Raw genomic sequence first — 20,601 nt, forward strand, 5'->3', positions numbered from 1 at the left:
TGCTCGGGGTCAGCTCACCCTCAGATCCGCTCTGTGCCTGTAAGTTCACCAAACTTCTGAACTGGACTTGAATTATTTCTTCAACACCAGACAGTCGGAGAGCTACGTAGGTAGCATGAGCAGCTTTGACAAACTGAATAAAAGAAGAGATTAGTTACTGTGTCTGTGCATGATTTTGAATTACTTTGACATTGTTGTTGCTTGAGCAGCACGTGAAGGCAGCATGTGTCTTTTTGTCCATGCGCGTTTTCTCGGTAATTTTGGAGTTTGTGCTTTGATGTGTTTGACTTTTATTTTACATACACCCTTATCACTCACAAACCACGTTATGTTCGCTGCTCTGTGCTCTTTGTGTTATTAGCATCGTTTATTTTCAATACGCGCAAACATTTGTCATTTTGGCACATCGTGTTTTCCGTAGATGCGGAAGTAGCGTTCCTCAACCATCAGGGCCACGGCGTGACATTCACCGGGGTGTCAGAGTCGGGGGTTGTGTAAAAGGAGGATTACGACAATCCTGTGCCCGACCAAGCAGTTGTTAAAATGAGAGTATTAAAAGCGGGTCTGTCTTTGGCCAAAACGCATCTTTTGGCACCAGGAAGTGTCACTCTAAAAAAGGTAACATTAGGTGCAGTTGTACTGATTTAATCAAACCTCCTCTTACCCTACCTTCTGCCATCAGTCCTTTGCATTTCACAATCGGTAAACAGACAGAAAAGGGGTTTGAATATCGATCTTCCTCTTGTTTCAACTCTACAGGTGCTCATCAACAGCTGTCGGACATGCTCCGCTGGTGTCTTTCCCAACGAGAGGATCCGCAACATCGGGATCTCAGCTCACATCGACTCGGGGAAGACCACCCTGACCGAGCGTGTCCTCTATTACACCGGCAGGATAGCAGAGATTCACGAGGTGAGCGCTGGGACGGACTGTGTTTGTGTGAATTAATCTAGCTGTTGCTGTCAGGTGAGGTGTCCAGCATTCAGAGCTGGGGGTTTCTTTCCCCTCCCGTGTGGTCTAGGTGAAGGGGAAGGACGGTGTTGGAGCCACCATGGACTCTATGGAGCTGGAGAGGCAGAGAGGCATCACCATCCAGTCAGCTGCTACATACACCGTGTGGAAGGATCACAACATCAACATCATTGACACACCAGGTACGAAAAGTTGTACTTGACCTGGGGACCAAAGTTTGCCTCTATTGAACCGCTGTTTGTGGTAATCTGGGTCTGTACAAATGGGTAATAATGCAGGACCCGTCTTTAAACGGGTACTCCAATGGTTTAGTATTGCACTTCAATGAAGTTTGGGGACAAATGATTGGTCAGGATTGGTTAGACCCTACCTGCCTAGTAAATGCCCATGTCCCTCAAACCTAATGCCCCCAGTTTGTAACACAGGCTCTCTGGTACAAATTTGTAGTCTTCAAGCCCAATCCAAGATAACCCTGATGGTGACGTTAATAAGGTTCATTTCTCAGAGCCTCAAAAGACATCATACAACTGTTTTCTCAGACCGAGTAGTTGTAACTTGTTGGGATGAGTAAACTGTGTAAAATCTGTGGAGTGCCCCTTAAAGGCCCATGAGGTAATATTGTGCTTTAGTGGTGCATATTCTCAAAGAAGAAGACACTTGTGAATTTGGCACAGAAATCAAATAATGTAAGATTTCATGTAGGAGTCTGATGCAAGAAAGAAAAGTTTCGTCTTCATAGCTTTGTGGTGCAGAAGCATCACAATGTCTAAGTACCAGAGCTGCTTTGATTTCACCGATATTTTATTTGAGCAGAAGTAATAAACTTAGTTTAAACTTTTAATGGAGGAAGCATTCATCTGTTAACATTTCTACATTGTAATGAATGTGCAACGGCAGTTAAATGCACAAATTACTTAGGTAAAAGTGTAATCACTGACTATGTAAATTGTTCTTGGATTTGTGTGTAAGTACACTAAGAGCAGGGGTGGAAGAAGTATTCAGATCCTTTACTTAAGTAAAAGTACTAATACCACACTGAAAATATTCCATTACAAGTAAAAGTCCTGCATTCAAAACCTTACTTAAGTAAAAGTATGTAAGTATTATCAGCTAAATGTACTTAAAGTATCAAAATTAAAAGTGCTCATTATGCAGAAAACGGTCCCTGTCAGTGTTTTGCTATTATATATGAGGTTTCTGGATTAATATTACTGCTGCATAAATGTGTATGTTGGATTTTATTGCTGTAGATGTTTAAGGTTGAGTTGCTTTTAACTGCTTTATCTAATGTTGGGTAGTTTAATCTACAGCAATGCATCATGGTCTATAAGATCATCATATGTTTGTAGCTTTGTGACGATGCATTTTCCAGCCAAGGGGAGTTTAAAGAGTTTATTTTGTTTAAGAAGCAGGAGACTTTTCTCAACCCATAAAGTAACACATCATCCTTCAGTTTATCACAAACATTCACATTCAAAATTACCACGTTTGGAGATAAATGGTTTTCACTATAAAAAATTGCAGTCTGAAAAGTAACTAGTGACTAAAGCTGTCAGACAAATGTAGTTACATTTCACCACTGATTGAGATCAACTTAAAACCAGTCACATTCCTTGTATGTGATCACATACTTGGCCAATAAAGCTAATTCTGATTTAAAAAAATAAATAAATAATACTGCAGAAAGTGGGGTGTTCCGGTGGTGCAGACCATGTAATTGCAGCGTTCCCGGTTTGACCCTATTGCTAACTCTTTACTGTTTTAATAATGGCAGAAAACTTGCAAACAAAAAAAACAAACACTTTGAAATGCTACAGAAAGTAAAAAACAGAAAAAGTTATAACACAGATGTAACAGATGAAAATATAATTAGTTACATCCGTGCTTGTGATCAAGGTATCTGTGCTTACCTGGACACAGGTGAGCTTGTGCTATGGTGGTTTAGATTTAGAGTGATGTAATTATTTGGTAAATCACCTTCTATCTGGACTGTGCAGGTCCTAGCCACCATGTCAGCAAGGGTCGGCCCTGCTGAAGTGTTCAAAATGATGACTCTTTACCAGCTCCAGGACTGTTGTTCCTCCAGGTCACGTTGACTTTACCATTGAAGTGGAGCGAGCGCTGCGTGTGCTGGACGGAGCCGTGCTGGTTCTGTGTGCGGTGGGAGGAGTCCAGTGTCAGACCATGACGGTGAACAGGCAGATGAAACGCTACAACGTCCCCTTCCTCACCTTCATCAACAAGCTGGACCGCATGGGCGCCAACCCCAGCCGAGCCCTGCAGCAGATGAGGTGCGGTACACTCACAGTATACACATACTTCCATACTCCTAATGATAATAATATTTATAATAATACAATATTTTGTGTGTGACCATTGGTGCTTTTAGATGATATTTTATTAAAATTACAAAGTATGGTCTATACTGTATCTTTGTTTCTTTCACTCAGCAGAAACAGTCAGAGGTTTTGTAAACTTTTATAATACACCTTGTAAAACCAGGGGAAATAACTATATTTAACCTATATCATGATATCACAATAAAAATTCCAGATCAGATCGCAATATAGATAAAAATCAATATATTTCTCAGCTTTATTTGCAAGATAGTCTGTTTAACTGTAACTTCCACATGCATCCAGTATCCCTTTCCTGAACTTTTGCTTATTTATTAGTTTTAGATAAACCAAACAATAGACATGGATATCATAGAAAAGGTTTCAGTCGTAGTCATCTGGACACTGTTTTCAGAATCAAGACGTTTCGGCTCCCATCCGGAAGTCATTCTCAATTGTGAAAAAATGGGACGGGAATTAGAAATTCAAGCTACTCTGTGTTACATAAGCCCTGCCCTCAGGAAGGAGTCTGCCAGAGTATCTGTTAATAGCTAGTTTCACCTGAAACTGACCTAATAATAATAATAATAATAATAATAGACATGGATACAAGAACAATTGAAGGGAGACTGGATTCAGACTCATGCAGCTGTGTTCTTAAACAGTAACAGACTGAACCGTCATGTCTGGCCTTCAGGCTGCCATTACATGAAATCATCATACCACAGACAATGTGGTAATCAGCTGTGGTTTTCCTTCCTGTATGTTTGTTCCCTTGAAATGTTTCCTTTTTTCACACTTGTTGTTGGTATTCAGAACCAAACTGAACCACAACGCAGCCTTCGTGAGCATCCCCATCGGCCTGGAGGGGAACATGCGCGGCATCATTGACCTTGTAGAAGAGCGGAGCATGTATTTCGAAGGACCTTTTGGGTGAGGGATTCCTCCTGTGGTAGCTTGACCATTAGAAGATCCATTTTTGTTATAGTGTAAATTGGTTATTTTTTTATCTGCACTGTAATTAACAGCCTTGTAAGTTTTAATCACTTCTTGTTTATTTTGCTATATATTATAAAATAGTTTTTACCATAAGTCAGACTGATTGAAGACAGCTTGGCTACAGTAGAATTAACAAGTGTTAATTTCTATCCCTGTTTCACAACTTCTGAGATTCTGTTCCTGAACAATATGAAGCTGATCCAAACAGTTTCTTCCACTCTGCAGTCAAACTATCCGCTATGATGAGATCCCGGCAGATTTTCGTGCTGAGGCTGAAGGCCGGAGGCAGGAACTGGTGGAGTGTGTGGCTAACGCTGATGAAATCCTGGGAGAGATGTTCTTGGAGGAAAAGATTCCAACCAATGATGATCTGAAGGTTTGTGAAATCTGAGGGTTTTCAGAAAATTATAACAAGGCCTTCAGTGTTTCTGAAAAGCGCCTCTCTTCCTGCCTAAAACTATGATGCATAGTTGACTCATCATTAGTTTTAAAATAACTAACAATAATTTCTTGACATTACAAGTAAACAACACTAAAGACTCTACAGCCATGCTTGAGCTAAATGCTAACATCAGCATGCTAACATGCTCACAGTGATAATGCTAACATGCTGATATTTAGCATGTATAATGCTTACCATGCTTACCATCTTAGTTTAGCGTGTTAGCATGCTAACATTAGCAAATTAGGACTTAGCACAAAGCGCAGCTGCTGCTGATGAGGATGTTAGTTTATTATTAGTTTGGTCTTAAACCAAAGTAGAAAAATAGATTTTTATTTTTTTATCCGATGGTGGCGCCAGATGAAAAGTTATGGGATCACCAGAGTTATTACAATTCATCCTGAGGGGAACATGAATCTGTGTACCAAAGTTCATAGAAATCTGTCCAGTAGTTGTCGAGACATTTCACTCAAAATCACAAATTTCAACGTCATGGTGGCACTAGAGGAAAAGTCAGAGAAGAAGTCAGTATGATTCATGCTCTGGCCACCATGAATATGTGTTCCAAATTTCATGGCAATCCATCCAATAGTTGTCAAGACATTTCATTAAAAAACAAAAATGTCAACTTCTGAGTTGACTTCTTAGTTTCTGAAATGTTGTAGTCTTGATCAATAATAATAATAATAAATACAAATTAATTTGACCAGTCTTCCTTCAAAACACGACATTGTCTATTACAACTCAACAAACAAGATCTTTTTAAAACCATTCAGAATTCCTCCAATTGCATATCTAAATTGGGACGTGAAACGTGTGTGAATGAAGAATAAAAATCATTTTGTCGCCCAACACTGAATCTCTGGTCACTTCGCTGTCTTCCAGGCTGCAATCCGCAGGGCCACAGTGCAGCGTCTTTTCACTCCAGTGTTGGTGGGCACAGCGTTGAAGAACAAGGGCGTCCAGCCTCTACTGGACGCTGTCCTGGATTACCTGCCAAACCCCACTGAAGTAAAAAACTATGCTATCCTCAATGACGAGTGAGTGTGGACCAGGGTTGTCAATTTGTATGCAAAGTCTCCTCAAATAGTAACAGTAGAGGGAATTAAATAAATATCAGAATCAATTTTCTTTCAAATCTTTCTTGAGAAACTTTGTGCACTAATGTCAGTGGGCTTTTCACTGTTTTTAGAGATGTAAGCGAAACATCAAAGATTCAAATGGACCCTACAAGAGACTCTACAAACCCCTATGTTGGTCTGGCCTTCAAACTGGAGGTAAGATACTACTCTTTATCTTTATCTCGACTGTTATACTAAACAGGAAGGTCTCAATCTGTTGTGCTTTGTTGTTTCCTGTGGTGTTTCTCCTTAACAGGCGGGGCGGTTCGGCCAGCTGACGTATGTGCGGGTGTACCAGGGCTGTCTGAAGAAGGGGGAATACATCTACAACACACGCACAAGCAAAAAAGTCAGGGTTCAGAGGCTTGTGCGTCTCCACGCTGACCAGATGGAGGTGAGAACAAGCCAGCGCATGTCAGCAGGCTGTCAGAGGTCACACTTTTCCATCTGTGGTTTGCAGTTTAAATATCAGAGGAACATGACGGGTCAAAATGGTTAGGTTCCTCTTTCGGCACCAGTCAAGTGTGTAGATAACAACCACATCCCCTGCGACACCAGACTAACATGTTTCCATCCTTCTTGCATCAAAACAAGACATGAAACATATTTCAGTTATTAAAGATTTGGATCAACTCAGTCCTGAAATGTATTTCCATCATCCATTTGTTTCCTTTCTATCCATGTGGTTTCAGGATGTGGATGAGGTTTATGCAGGAGATATTTGTGCCCTGTTTGGGATTGACTGTGCTAGTGGAGACACTTTTACATCCAGGACCAGCGCTAACCTCTCCATGGTGAGTAACTTCAATGTTTTCACCTGTGAAAGAGCAAGAAACCTGCTCCTTTTTTAAGATGCTTTTGGAAATTCTTTTCCTCCTTTCCGCCAAGATATAAGGAGAATATCGTGTGTTCATTCGTTATCATTTTGTCCCACAGGAGTCTATTCACGTCCCAGAACCTGTCATTTCCATGTCAATGAAGCCAGCCAACAAGGTAAAAAATACTGTAATTTACACATTCGTACTGTACAAATCCAACTCTAGAGTCTAAACTACATCTATTAACTCTTCTCTCCTCTTACCAGAATGACCTGGATAAATTCTCCAAAGGTATTAACCGTTTCACCAGGGAAGATCCAACGTTTAGAGTGCATTTTGACACAGAGAGCAAAGAAACCATCATCTCAGGCATGGGCGAGCTGCATCTTGAAATCTACTCCCAGGTACCCAGTCAGATAGTGTGCAACTCAAGGATGCTCTGCATGTTTAATACAAGATGTCCTGCAATAAATGAGACACATTCTAGGATGCTTTGACATGTTTTCTCTTTCTGATGGTGCCTTATATCTAGTTAGTTATGATATGTGGAGGTTTGGAGCTGTCAGATGTAACTATGTGAAAAAGTCAAGTATGTTTGCAAGTATGACTTCCTTGTCTGTCCCTATGAAGAAGTTACAGCTGTCTGCGGATAATTGTAACTGATAGAAAGAGTTGTTGCTGCACCACAGTGAGATCTCCAAACCTCAGGATATCAGACTTAACATTAAATGTAGAAATATATCAGTCTCTGCATTAAAAAAAAAACAGGTTTTTCCACACATTTGAAGGAAGTGTCCCTTTTAAACTTAATATATCTGACCTGTGTTTCTGTTGGTTTTCCTCCTTTTCTTGTTTTGGTTTGTTGTTTCAGAGGATGGAGAGGGAATACAACTGTCCCTGTGTGATGGGAAAACCCAAAGTGGCTTTCAGAGAGACAATCACAAGTCCTGTACAGTAAGTACTGATCTCCTGATGCGCGCACACACACACACACACACACAAACTGAGGCAATAGTCTGTATAAACTGTTTATTTTGGCTAAAATACAATAGCAACCAAAAGTAGCACAATGTGAGGATATAATCATTATAGATGATGGACTCATCCCATTTTGATAGTATAAACTTTCTGTAGTTCAAAGGTTTGTGCTTGCAGCATCACCAAATACACATTTATGCTTCAAAGTTTAAATACAGGATGTTGTTTTGGTAGTTATGGCAGTGTGATGAATGTCAGCAGTTTAGTTTGTGTTTGGAGTTTTTTCACACTCATGGCAGTGTGGCAGCTGTTCCATCTGCAGCACTTTAACTCCCTCTGGAGGAGACCAGGTGAACAGCAGTTTCCAGTGAATGATTTCCTGCAAAAATAACAGATTGTCAGATTAATGCGAGATATCCGGTAGTAAAACCTCACATAGTGCATATTTAGCATGAGAGTAAGTGTTCTTCTCAACTAACTGGTACCAGACCAGTTCCACCGTGGAGATCCACTACTTTATTGGAGTTATTCTTTGTTCCAGTAGCTCTTGGATTATTAGTTATTATCAAGGAAATATAGCATATGTTTACCGTTTACAGACTAGTAAATGTTGTAAATTAGCTTTCTTATCTGATTAAAATCATTGTAAAATTATTAAATTGCTGTTTTTTTTTCTTTAGTTATATATTAGTCTGAACAAGAAATATTACGACAAGCTTTGGACATACGTTGTAGCAGCCATCAGTGATTTTATCAATTTAATAAATAAATTGAAATATTTGTTTAGGATGATGATGAAAATAATTGTGAGATGCAGCTCTTGATATTATCATTTTTAAATATATTAAAAAAGTTAATAATAATAATAATAATAAGTGGTTACCTGGGACACCATCTCATGCAGCAGTATGTGACAGTCAAACTTCAGCTGGTCGTTCTCAGTTGCCTGCAGCAGACAAGCAAAAAATAAAGCCAAACGATAGAAACCGAGTCCAATACAAATGTTACAGACTTCATCCTCCGTTGCTGTGCTGCTTCCCTTCTGCCAGAAAACTTTACATCATGGCAGAATATTTGGTCTGCCTTGTATGCCTGAGGAAGGTCTATTACCGAAAACTTGTTACTGAATTTAACAAATCGTGCAGACTCTAATGTGCCGAAGCTCTTCTTTTTTAGTTTTCACAGTCTGCAGCTGAATGTGGACCATGCACTGTAGACTGTGCTGTACATTAATCATGGATTGCGCCCTTTTAAAAGGGAGAAAAATTATCCAATTTAATATACGTGTCGACATTAATTAAAATAGTAACTGAGACAACGTTGACCCTACTTATCAATCGTGGATTAATGAGCCAACAACAGATAAAACAACCTACCAGCTGCGTGATGTTGGCCACCTGAGCCATGTTGTACAGAGTGTTTTCAGTGGATTCGTTCAGCATGACGAAGCTGGAGGCCACAATGCCCAGGTGCCAGAAAGGCTTCATGTCAGGCTCAATGTGACCGTAGCTATCTGTTGGTCAGAACGTCAGTGTGTTATGAAGGAAGTTTATGTATGCAAGGTGCTTGATTATGCCACATACATCATGTCATGTAAACATACGGTGTATGCTCATAATATACAGGAGATTACACTGTCAGGGTTAACAGTCAGTCATTTGTGTTGTGTTAGTATTGTTAAGAGGAACACTGAGTTCACTCAAAAACCACAAAGCTTAACTGTGTTGAAATCCCAAAATGCCACAATTTCAAAACAGCCGATGTTGTGCAATAAGTTGATTAGGAGCAATAGTACGCAGAGTGTGTTTAATCGTACATACCAGGTAAATTTTGTGCAGACAGCAGGCTTTGGTTCGTCTTGTACTGTTGGTACAATGTCTCTTCTTGAGCTTTAGTGTTGATTTTAAGGAGCTCCTCACACGAGGCCCGGACCTGGGCTGAGCGCTGCTGTTCTCCCCTCGGAAACAAAACCTCTGCAGAGACATTCCCTGTAGTCTGGATGAATTTTAAAAAAGGGAGACAGTGGATTAAAAAGAGGCATATTTGGCAGGTTTGATAAGAAAGAAGCGGAGGGGAGTATACCAAGCAAAGGTGTAGTCCAGATGTTACCATGGCAGCCAGTGAGTCAATGTTGCACCACACTGCCTCCTTTTTTATCTGCTGTTTAGTTAAATCTTGCCAGACCTGCTCACTCTAAAGCCAGAGATTATTCAGCTGCACAGCCACAAAATGCCTAAGATTTGCTTAAAATATCTTTCTGTAAGCACAATATGAATGCAATGCCATTAACTCTTGAAATGTTGAGGGTAAATGCAGCCAGTTAACCATAGATTATGTCTATCTTTATTTGAGAAGTCAATTTAGATGCAAAAACAGTCTTTACAGACAAACCAAATGAGCACTAAAGTAAATCAGTGTGGTCAAAGGTTTTCAAATATCTGAAATATCTGGAGCAAAATTTGTCATTAAATAATAGTTTTTAGTCTATTTTAGGGTGTTTTTAAATATCTGGGCAGGAATAACTGACTTATTTACAGTTTTTTTTTCTTTTGATTAAGGAACAATGCCCCTGTAAGCCAAAAAATCTAACTAATTCAGAAGTTAAACCAAATCTAAGGCACATTTGTGAAAACTCTGATAATTTAATGACGCTACTCTAGACTGAAGGACTCTTGGCTGACCCGCATGATAAGCCCCTGTCTCTCAGTGTGATAATTAATTATATCTTACATTGCCGATTATCTCCTGCACCGAGATCTCCAGCTGATACTTTCTTCCAGAGTCTGCCACATCCTAAAAAGGGAAGTCAGAAATAATCGTAGTTGCTAATAGTTAGAACTTGTGTCCCTTCACTGTAAACTAAACTTTAACAGTTAAAATTTAGCTGACCTCTGCGTTTCCGCTGAGGACCCTCTGCAGTCCGAACAGCCTGTATGGAGAGCCGTAGCGGGTGTTGAGGTAGTGTTGGACCACTTTGGCTGCCCTCTGAGCAGGGTAGTGACTGGGGTTCAGCTCTCCAGTCGCCATCACAGCCTCTTCTTCCGCTAATACTTTTTGCTGTTATTCCAGAGAAAGTACAGACAATGAGAGAGAAAATAATGAAAAGAAAGAAACAAAAATCGGAAAAGAAGCTGCTGTAATGAACTGGGATGGGCTTCTAACCCCTGAAGGACTTTGACCCTCAGGTGTCAGCAGGGTGGCGTGTTTGTCTTGGGTCGGTTCATCTCTAGATAAGAAAAGCCTTAGACACAAGGAGAAGGAAAGCAAATATGTAGACGTCTAAGAGAGAGTACAGGGTGAAGACGTACTGTAGGTGTACAGCTGAATAATGAATTAAATCAGGGAGTCAGATCTTGGAATGCTGCAACTCTCTGCCGGTGAACTGCCCAATGTTCAGTCTCAGCTGCTCCTCATGCAAATGGAAAGATTACTTCCCACTTCCTGACACTAGAGCTCTTTGAGGACTGCCCCTTTTTAAAGAGACAGACCTCTTTTTTTCTCAGCACTAATACCTGTAGTACTTTTTAGTAGTCGAACTGAAATAAAATTTTCCTAAGAAATTAGTGAGTGTATGTATGTATGTATGTGTATGTGTATATATATTAAAAAAATGGTGTTTGTTTGGACTTGTGTACATGTAATTATCAAAAAGAGCAAATTTGAATTTTGTTTAGTTTTTTTGTTTGCAGTTATAGCGCCACCTATATTAGTGTTCTCTAAAGGGTGTGTATTTTTGGGACTGACTGTTGTTGTGCAGCAGTTTCAGTACAAGTAGGAAAGAGTGCAAATATAAAATATCAATAAACGGATATCAAAAATCCAAAATATACACCATGCCAAAAATATAAACAAGGTTAATGGTTGCTTGGTTGACTTGCTGTGTCAGTGTGGATATTTTGTCCCTTTTTCTGTAGGTTTGACTTTACTCATAAGAAGCAGTCTGGCGGCTCTGGGCAGTACGGTAAAGTAATAGGAGTCCTTGAGCCTCTTGAGCCAGAGCATCACACCAAGCTGGAGTTTGAAGACCAGACTGTTGGAACCAACATCCCGAAGCAGTTTGTACCAGCAGTTGAAAAGGTTCATTTTCCTAACTTGCTGCGTAGTCACGGTCAAAAGTGCAGCTACATAGATGTGAAATATCTTTAAAGTAATACAATAGCTATGTACTCGCTTGTCTTTCATCTCTTGGTTCTTCCCATCATGCTGCAGGGCTTCAGGGAGGCCTGTGAGAAGGGACCCCTGAGCGGGCACAAGATCTCAGGAGTCAGATTCCTCCTGGAAGACGGAGCTCATCACATAGTGGACTCCAATGAGATCTCCTTCATCCGTGCAGGAGAGGGCGCTCTAAAACAAGGTGAGGGTTACAAGATGATGGGTTGTGTTAGATCTGACCTCCTGTTTCATTTCATTTTATTCTGTGTTGGCTTCACCGCTGTTGTTTACATTAATGCTGGTTTCACTGTGTTCTCCTCAGCTATGGAAAAAGCCAACACGGCCATCCTGGAGCCAATCATGTCTGTGGAAATCGTAGCACCTCAGGAGTTTCAGGGAACAGTCATCGCTGGTGTAAACCGCCGGCATGGTGTTATCACAGGACAGGACGGAGCTGAAGGATACTTCACTCTGTACGCTGATGTGAGTCCAGTTTTCACATACAGTATGTCTCTACAGTCTTTTAGTTTACAGTTTTTGTTCTCTCATCCTTCACCACCATTTGTATTTGACTAATTTCAGCCTGTTTCTCCCAACAGATTCCACTAAATGACATGTTCGGCTACGCCACAGAACTACGCTCCTGTACTGAAGTAAGTTCAAACACTTTATATCTGTAGTCCATTATAGCACAGATCATGGTGAGCATTCAGAGGACAAAGGGTATAGGTTTGATTTCAAAAGTGAAACCCCAGTTTTAGTGTTATTAATACACTAGCTCTCTTTAAAATCTATAAGTTTCCCTAATAGAGAGCTAATACTTTGTGATAGATAAATATTGTGTTTTGTTCAATTCTAGCATCTGTTGAGGAGAATATTGACTGTAAATAAAAAATATTAATTAAATAATTATTGCAGGAATTTGAAGGGTTTTTCCAGGCTTGATATTGTCTGCAGTCTCTCTCAGGCTGTTGGCACAACCTCCACCAATCAGAGAGAAGGGCAGTATCCTCTATGTAGCCTGTGAGGTTAAACTTGGGGCAAATAAAGTGCCACAAATCACACTCTGCAGGCAGAATTGTATTACTGGGAGCTCACAGTAATAACTGAAGGAGACTCAGAGGAGAGTGTCAGCATACTGATGAGCTCCTCTCCTCTCTGTCAGAGGAAACTGTTCAGTAAGTTTTTAGTGAAGAAATCAAACTGAACCTGGTAAAGTGGAAGTACAATAATAGTGGAAATTACATCATTACAGAGGACTTAAAATGTAGACAATTTCCATGATACATTATAATTTCAAAAGCTAACATCTTCGATCATTGTTTATTCAGGGAAAAGGGGAGTACACCATGGACTACAGCAGATACCAGCCCTGCCTGCCATCCACACAAGAGGAACTCATCCACAAATACTTAGAGGCCACGGGGCAGCTGCCTGCAAAGAAGAACAAGTGGAAGAGCTGAAAACTGTCAAATATACCCAACTGTATACTATTGAACTGTGACATGACCACCGTCCCTCATCTTCACACACATTTTCTGCCCATCATCATTCGAGACTCGACAATAAGCCTTTAATTTGTGGATCCATAAAAAACTGACATTTTACTTTTGTCTTGTAGTTTAAGCTATTGTTTCTCCCTAATGTTTGACCCCGTTGGAAAACATATTTATTACCTTGATTTTAGCACCATTTAACCTCTTGGCCCTGCAGCCAGATGGAGGTTGGTAAGGAAAGCTCAGTGTTTTGACTTGAGCTTATAATGGCTTTTGTACTATGTACAGAATGGTCTTGATGTAACAATGATTGCAACAAAGTATATGTATATATATATATATATATATATATATATATATTTTTTAAAGTGTAAAATAATTTGTGTCTCAAACAACTTCTTACAAACACTTGATTCGTGGAACCCCACGGTTTTCTTGTACAGCGCCATTCTGTGTGGATGAGCAGTGCAATTGATTAGCTACAAAACAAGTGAAACGATTACACACCAAAGCCGTTTGAGGGAGTTCATTCTCACCTGTCCAAAGATCTCTTTTTCCTCCACTGTCTCTGGTACGCTGTTGGGATGAGCCGACACGTCCGCTGACTCAGCCTCAGGTCTGGTCGTTGGGCTCCCAGTTACCCCAGCTAACACAGCCAGAACCACGATGATCCTCAAATTCATTATAGTATGCCGTAAAACACAGATGCCAGAGAAAAGGAAAACACTACTTCTGTGAAAGAGTGCAGGCGGGGAAATGACCCTCCTGTCAGTGTGGAGTTATGTAACAGAGGAGGAGGGAGGGGAAGCGGAGAAAGAGACTGTCCAGATACTGCTGTCTTCCTGGCACGATCTGTTTATTTTTTGTCCTCTTAACTAAACAAACTGCTCCACTTTATCTGGTTCTGTTCTTCGTATGCTCTCATGCAACTCACTTAAGCTGTCAGGCCCTAAATGTTTCAGCACTCTCAAAAGAAGAACTGATCAGTTTAAGGAACAGTTATCTCATTAGAGCTGGTGCTCATGAAGCAGCTGTGATTAATATTTGAGCTTGATGGGTTGCAGCTTTACCTGCTAGATTAAATGTAGGGGAGCAGGACCACATTAACCATGTCCTGGCAATCTGTGGTAGTTAAAATGCAAAATCTACACAGTTTAGATTATAAAGGAGAGTTATGCAACATCAAGAGGACAGCTAGAAAAGTAGGCTCATCACAATCAGACTATATATATATATAAATAGAAATATTTTGTGAACAATATGTTTAGTTTGATAAAAGAGGAAAATTAAAAGGGGAAAGATATTTCCCCTTGAGATTCAAAGTTTATTCTTGACCTTGGAAACAGTAGTTGACATAAACAATCTCACCAGGTCTATTAGTAGCTTTTGATTTGTCAACTACAATTCTTGTTAGCCTGAAGACTTTGGCTGACTTATCTTGATAACTGATGAACGAGGAAGGAGAGGCAGGAGGGAGATTTTTTTAGTTTTATTTCAAACGTGTGGGATATTCCTTCATATTTTATAAAGCAGTATCAGACTCTGATCTTGGAACAAAAACCCTTGAACTCACAATCATATAATAATATAGCACTGATAATATAGATTATTGTTTTAGATACACACAATTGCTTTTCCTGAAATTTCAAGTGTCAGGAAAACAAAATTGACAAAATGATCAATATCAAAACAAAAACAACATACTGAACTGAAAGGCTTACTGAGTCACACTGTGTTTCAGTTATTGTAACTGAAATCAACTGAATAACACTACAAAAACTAAATTTCTCATAAGAATAATCACTCTTGTCAATAGTTTGTACAATATTCTATGATACATTGTGGATGTACACTCAGCAGCCACTTTATTAGGGACACCTGCACAATCTATTGCAATTCAATACAACAGCTCTGTCATAAATTCTACCTTTATGAAGTTTATAATGATCAGTTTTTGGTGATATCAGAAATGCTTAAATTCATTTATATGTTTATGACTGAAGTCACCGCATTAGATTGTACAAGTGTACCTAATAAAGTGGCCACTAAGTGTATGTAGAAAACAGTTATTGGAAGACACTCCTGTATTCTAACTCTGTATTACAAGCTTAAAAACTACATTTAAGAAACACAGCACATCTTTGTCAACTTGCTCTTCTTCCTCCTCTTCTTCACCTGATGGAAAAAAGGTGTACTTTGAGCATCATGTCTACGTGTACAACTCGGACTCGTCTCAGAGACTTTATTCTGCTGTCTTTTACATTCGTTGTCGTTATTTCCCAGCTGCACATTCCGGGGCAGATTGTCAATAAGCTCGTAGAGGGTGAAGATGCTGAAGCAGATTTCATCGTAGGCTGTGTTAGTACCACACTCAAACAGGCAGGCGAAGGCCACAGCGGGCGGTGCACCAGGTGAGGGTGGCAGCTCTAGATAGGCGAGGTCAGAGTAGGCGCTGGGGCCCTCGTAGATCACCCAGGGGCCGCGCCAACTGTCCGGATCACGGGGAAATAGGCTGAGGAACACGCCCAGATCCTTGCGTGCGGTGGTCCATGTTGGGTGGGAGTATACTACCCAGGTGGGGGTGAGGAAATCTGGAGGGGCACTAGGATTGGGTGAAGCAGAAGTGGTGATGTTTGGAGAGGGAGAGTTGGTGTGATTTGAGTAGGTCATGTAGGATGTCCAGTGTCTGGAGTGATGCGTGGGTTGGTGTAAGTGATGGCTAAGAGAATTACATAAATGTAACGGGGCAGGAAATCCCACAATGCTACCATGACAACCATTTCGAGGCTCCACCAGCCGCTGCACCAGCTGCCCCTCCTGAAACACCGCTCCATCATCCAGACTGAGAGCCTGAACCCTGTATCCGAGAGGGCTGCGTGCATTACAGTACAGCACATTAGTCCCATCCTCTTCATCCACAGACACCATCTGACACTCCACGCTCTCCGGCCCCGGCACCGCCTCCCCGAAGCGCCAAGTTCGCCCGTGGGTGTCACTGTGAAAGCAGAAGGAATGGGGAGTGGTCTGGCAGAGCTTTCCGAAGCACTCTTTGCACTCGATGTGGTAAGAGTAGGCAGGAATCAGCAGACGACCTGACTTCAGCTGGATGCCATGGCCCGGGCCGAGAGCGAAAGTGGCCCATTCTGCAAGGACAGGGGAAATGACATTTAGTGACACGTTCAGATGATACACATGAATGATACTGATTTTAGTCACTGTAGACATTTCTCCTATGCATACTGGCTTTTAAGAGATCCTTTCTTAACTTGGTTCCAAAGCAAGAGATGGGGGACAAAATCCAAAGTCCTCTTTCTATGCAAAAATGCAAACTTAAGTTTAGCCAAAGTTGATATGAAGTTTTTTTTTCCTTCCCTTGCTGAGCTGTGGTGGAGGGATAGAAACAAAAAAAAGGGAATTTTGTACTAGTAGACTGTAACTGTGATGGGTTTCCACTTGATTCAACAAACAGACTGCTGACTGAACCTCAGCTGAACTTTACTATGTATTTTTGCACTCAGTGACGACTGTGGATTTTGTCCCCCATCTCTTACACTGAAATCAAGATAGGAAAGGATCTTTTCATGGCCAGGATAAACAGAGCATTTTAAAACAGCTTCAATGTACATAATGAGCATGTGAGTATTGATTTAAGACAGACTTGAAAAAATGCAAACCTATCCTTTAACAGGTTTAGTTATCACATTATATTAAAGGGAAAAGGTACCCTAAAGTACATACAAAAGTGTGTAAATACTATTTTTTACAACAGATTTCATGCCATAATATTGCACCGCTCAGTTTTAATTTGTTAACTTGAAAGTCTCTCTTTAATCTGAACAGCAGAGAGGCAAAACTTCCAGTGGAAGTCTGTTTTAGGGTGGATTTCCCCTTTCTGATTCTCCCTCTCACTGACCTTTGATAGTGTCTCCTATGACCCTCTTGGTTAGGTCAGTGACAGGACTCCAGGTGTCTCCGTCATCAGTGCTGCAGATGTAGCAGAGACGGGTCACATTCTTCCCTGTCACCAGCTGATAGGACTCCGAGGTGTGGCCGAGGACAGCGATGAAGAACAAGAAGAGAGTACCTGTGAACTCGTCGTACACCGGGCACGGGTTCATTGACCGGTGGCCTGGCAGGAAGGCAGTGCCCAGGACACGCATGTCCTCCCACTGCAGCAACAAAAGGAAGAGTCTAAAGGTACACTATCTAAAAACACTACATTATATCTAAACAGATAAAATGCCTGAGGAAGAAGGTGGTTCAAGAAAAACACAAAGCAAAAGTGATGACACTACTAGGCTCTCACCTATCTCACCTTTGACAATGCTTAATACTTAACTCAAGGTCCACTTATTAGCTTTTTTGAGATCCTTGAACTGTATTTCTTGGTAATTCTGAAGGTCAAGAATTAACTTTCATGCTCAGGTTTTAACATATCCATGAGATTTCCACACCAATACGATGGAGGTGGATGTAATTTTGATTAGTGTGCTTAAAGCATTGAAAATTTATATTTGATTTTTTTTTCTTTTACCTGTATTATTGTTCTTATTATGGTTTTTATTCTCTTTTTATTCTTTACTTTATTAATCTCAAGCACAAAGGAGTGACTTCATTGGTATGTTGCAATATTATTATGTTTTATTGTATTGTATATGTATTATTGATGATTGATGAAAATGGAAATGTAGAAAATATAGTGTCATCATATACTGTACAGAACTTCCTCATTATTTGAGACTTTCTTCCTCTGTAAGCTTTCTAACCTGATTGTGTCTTGATAGTATAAGCTAATATCTGTTTCATTATGACACATTAAAAAGGTGGTTACCCTAATTGACTGTCTCTTTGTGTATTTATGTACTTGTTGGAGTACATTTAAGTCAGTAACTTAAAGTTAATAACAGTAGGGTTCAGGTCTTCCATCTACAGGGCACTACAAAGTTCAGACCCAGTGACTAACACTGACCTCCACATAGTTCCTGTAGAAAGTGCCTTTCCTCATGACCAGCAGGTGAGCCTGAGAGTCGGACGGGCTCAGTCTCTCCTCACAGAAGGCCAGGAGGGATCTGGAACGGGACTGGTAGAGCAGTGCTGGGACCCTGTACGTCACTCCGTTTGGCTCCTTGCGGAAAAGCACCGACCTCGCTGGGAAATAGGGCGACCTCATGCTCTCTTGTGTGTGAATATTTTAAGGTAACTCCAAATCTTCTGAGGAGAATCAGAATCAGTTGCTTACGCATACAAGAAATTTTAGTTTTTCAGTGGCTCTCACTAAACAAGGACGACAACACTAAAGTAGGTTAAAAAAAATGCATCTCTGTATTGTTTAGTAGTAGATATATAGATGTCTACATACAGGTCAAACTGTTACTGTAAACAGGGTTACAAATAGTGCAGGGGTGAATGGGAGTGCAAAGAGTGCTAAAATAAATATTATGGGTAGTATAATAAGTTAATTTATATACATACAGTAGGTGGTTTATGTACACTGTGTGCATTTATACACATCTATGTACAGTATGTACAACATGCTTTGATATACTTTGACAGTAATGGATTATATGTACATGTTATTGAACAATGTGTACATTAAACTGTAAAAATATATCATTTGTAAGTACAGTAGATGTTTTTGTATTATAAGGTTATTGCACACATTGGATTATATAGCCATTGCAGTCTTTATCTCATTAAACAATCTCTGGAAGAAGTCCAGTGTTAGGAGAAGGTAATTCAACTGTTACTAATGTGAATTCTGTTTGCCTCCTCAACCATTGCAGCAGTGTTATACACTTTCTTCTGCCTGCTACTGGTGCCCCATTCAAGTTGTTAAACATCACATTCAGTAGGACGCTACAATGAATTTTCATTTTCAGTGCTTTGGATTGTTAAAGCCAAATTACAAATTACATTTTAATTAATGTGCAATGTCCTAAATATGAATCTAACTCTAAAATATGTCACATACCTTACTTCAGACTTTACAATGGCTTCAACAAGCTTAATTTAAAGATACAAATAGAAAAAGCATCTTCTCACTCATGCCACGGGGAGGAGTTGTTGAATAGACCACAAACTGACAGGAAACCTGCTGACAAATAACCACTACCTATATTTTCAGCAACTACATAATCACATTTAACATACATCCATCTGCTTAGTGAAATCTTTCTATGTAATTGCATTATAAAGTACCATCTAATGCACGTTATGAGCAGAAAAAAGTTAAAATGACTGCAGAGTACTTACATTCAAAGTGCTTCAAACTGCTGCTTCTTTGTGACGATATACAGTATGTGTCAGCATTTGAATGTTGGGTTGACAGTGTAATGTGTGTGTGTGTTGAGTGGGTGTAGTGTGAAAGCTATGGCCTCTCCTCTCTGTTCCCTTTTCAGTGCGGCAGTATGGCACACTGTTCACTGACCCAGAAATGGACCACACTCATCAGATCTACAGCTTTGGATGAATCAGCGGAGAGCAGCCATTGTGGAAATGAAGGCCTGGTGGGGGGACCCACTGAACAATGATTTAATGATCTGCGGCCTGCATCTGTGTCCTGTATGCTTTTCTTTTTCATTTTCTACAGAATGTGTAGGAACTAATGCTTCTACTATCGTCTTGTATTTCATACTTTCACTTCAATTTCATTTTGTTTATATGGCACCAATTCATAACAAAAGTTATCTCATTGCACTTTTCCTCTAGACCGTACTCTTTATAATATTATTTACAGAGACCCAACAAATCCCACCGCTTGGCGCCAGTGGCAAGGAAAAACTTCCTTTTAAGAGGCAGAAACCTCAAGCAAAACCAGACTCAGGTTGGGCGGCCATCTGCCGCTGCCGGTTGGGTTCAGAGAGAGAGAGAGAGGTTTTTGAGAGCGAGGGGGGAAACATACATTAGAACAATGCAAATTCCACATAGAGATTTAAAATAATGGTAAAAATAATGGTAGTGGTAATAATGTTTATATGAATAAAATAATAATAGTGATAATAATGATAGGAATAAAACTAATAATAAAACTAATAATAATTGTAGCAGCAGATGTTGAGCAGGAACACGGGGGCAGTAGGTGACTTGCAACCACAGGTCCAGTCTCTGCAGCTCAGGAGGTAGAAATACCAGCTGAAAGTGACAGAAGGAGAGAAACGAGAAAGCACAGAACTATGGGAGAGAGAAGATGTTGAGTTAGTAACATGCAGTAATGGGATAAAAATGCATACAGATGGAGAGGGAGAGGAGGAGAGAGAAAAGAGGTGCATCATGGGAAGTCTCCTGGCA

The 20,601-nt window shown here is 40.3% G+C and overlaps 3 protein-coding genes across 10 annotated transcripts; 1 reads left to right on the plus strand and 2 right to left on the minus strand.

Annotated features, from left to right (window-relative positions):
- The first annotated feature begins 161 nt into the window (after positions 1 to 161).
- Positions 162 to 13,425, plus strand: gfm1 (G elongation factor, mitochondrial 1). Its single transcript, XM_044204080.1, has 18 exons — positions 162 to 618; positions 760 to 912; positions 1,022 to 1,154; positions 3,059 to 3,263; positions 4,125 to 4,241; positions 4,533 to 4,683; positions 5,635 to 5,789; positions 5,942 to 6,026; positions 6,127 to 6,264; positions 6,563 to 6,664; positions 6,807 to 6,863; positions 6,955 to 7,092; positions 7,560 to 7,642; positions 11,581 to 11,743; positions 11,876 to 12,020; positions 12,141 to 12,301; positions 12,418 to 12,471; positions 13,150 to 13,425. Exons 1-18 carry the CDS (start codon positions 544 to 546, stop codon positions 13,279 to 13,281), a joined length of 2,247 nt encoding a protein of 748 aa, XP_044060015.1. The 5' UTR covers positions 162 to 543; the 3' UTR covers positions 13,282 to 13,425.
- On the minus strand, positions 7,703 to 13,997 carry lxn (latexin). Of its 3 annotated transcripts, none has more exons than XM_044204095.1 (7): positions 13,851 to 13,997; positions 10,556 to 10,723; positions 10,397 to 10,459; positions 9,487 to 9,661; positions 9,043 to 9,179; positions 8,550 to 8,612; positions 7,703 to 8,045 (listed from the first exon to the last, which is right to left on the minus strand). In XM_044204095.1, the coding sequence occupies exons 1-7, from the start codon at positions 13,995 to 13,997 to the stop codon at positions 7,929 to 7,931; spliced, it is 870 nt and encodes a 289-aa protein (XP_044060030.1). In that variant the 3' UTR covers positions 7,703 to 7,928. The 3 variants fall into 3 exon arrangements, with proteins under 3 accessions (XP_044060030.1, XP_044060031.1, XP_044060032.1); XM_044204096.1 differs by lacking the exon at positions 13,851 to 13,997 and adding an exon at positions 10,975 to 11,131; XM_044204097.1 differs by lacking the exon at positions 13,851 to 13,997 and adding an exon at positions 10,829 to 10,964.
- Positions 13,998 to 14,787: 790 nt separating this feature from the next.
- Positions 14,788 to 20,079, minus strand: neu4 (sialidase 4). Of its 6 annotated transcripts, XM_044204088.1 has the most exons (5): positions 19,567 to 20,079; positions 19,286 to 19,317; positions 18,284 to 18,522; positions 17,228 to 17,483; positions 14,788 to 16,457 (listed from the first exon to the last, which is right to left on the minus strand). In XM_044204088.1, exons 3-5 carry the CDS (start codon positions 18,482 to 18,484, stop codon positions 15,436 to 15,438), a joined length of 1,479 nt encoding a protein of 492 aa, XP_044060023.1. In that variant the 5' UTR covers positions 18,485 to 18,522; positions 19,286 to 19,317; positions 19,567 to 20,079; the 3' UTR covers positions 14,788 to 15,435. The 6 variants fall into 6 exon arrangements, with proteins under 6 accessions (XP_044060023.1, XP_044060022.1, XP_044060017.1 ...); XM_044204087.1 differs by lacking the exon at positions 19,286 to 19,317; XM_044204082.1 differs by lacking the exon at positions 19,286 to 19,317 and having other exon boundaries at positions 18,284 to 18,525.
- Between the last annotated feature and the right edge of the window lie 522 nt (positions 20,080 to 20,601).

Source organism: Siniperca chuatsi, linkage group LG7 (genome assembly GCF_020085105.1).
Source record: "Siniperca chuatsi isolate FFG_IHB_CAS linkage group LG7, ASM2008510v1, whole genome shotgun sequence".
NCBI classification, from domain to species: Eukaryota; Metazoa; Chordata; class Actinopteri; order Centrarchiformes; family Sinipercidae; genus Siniperca; species Siniperca chuatsi.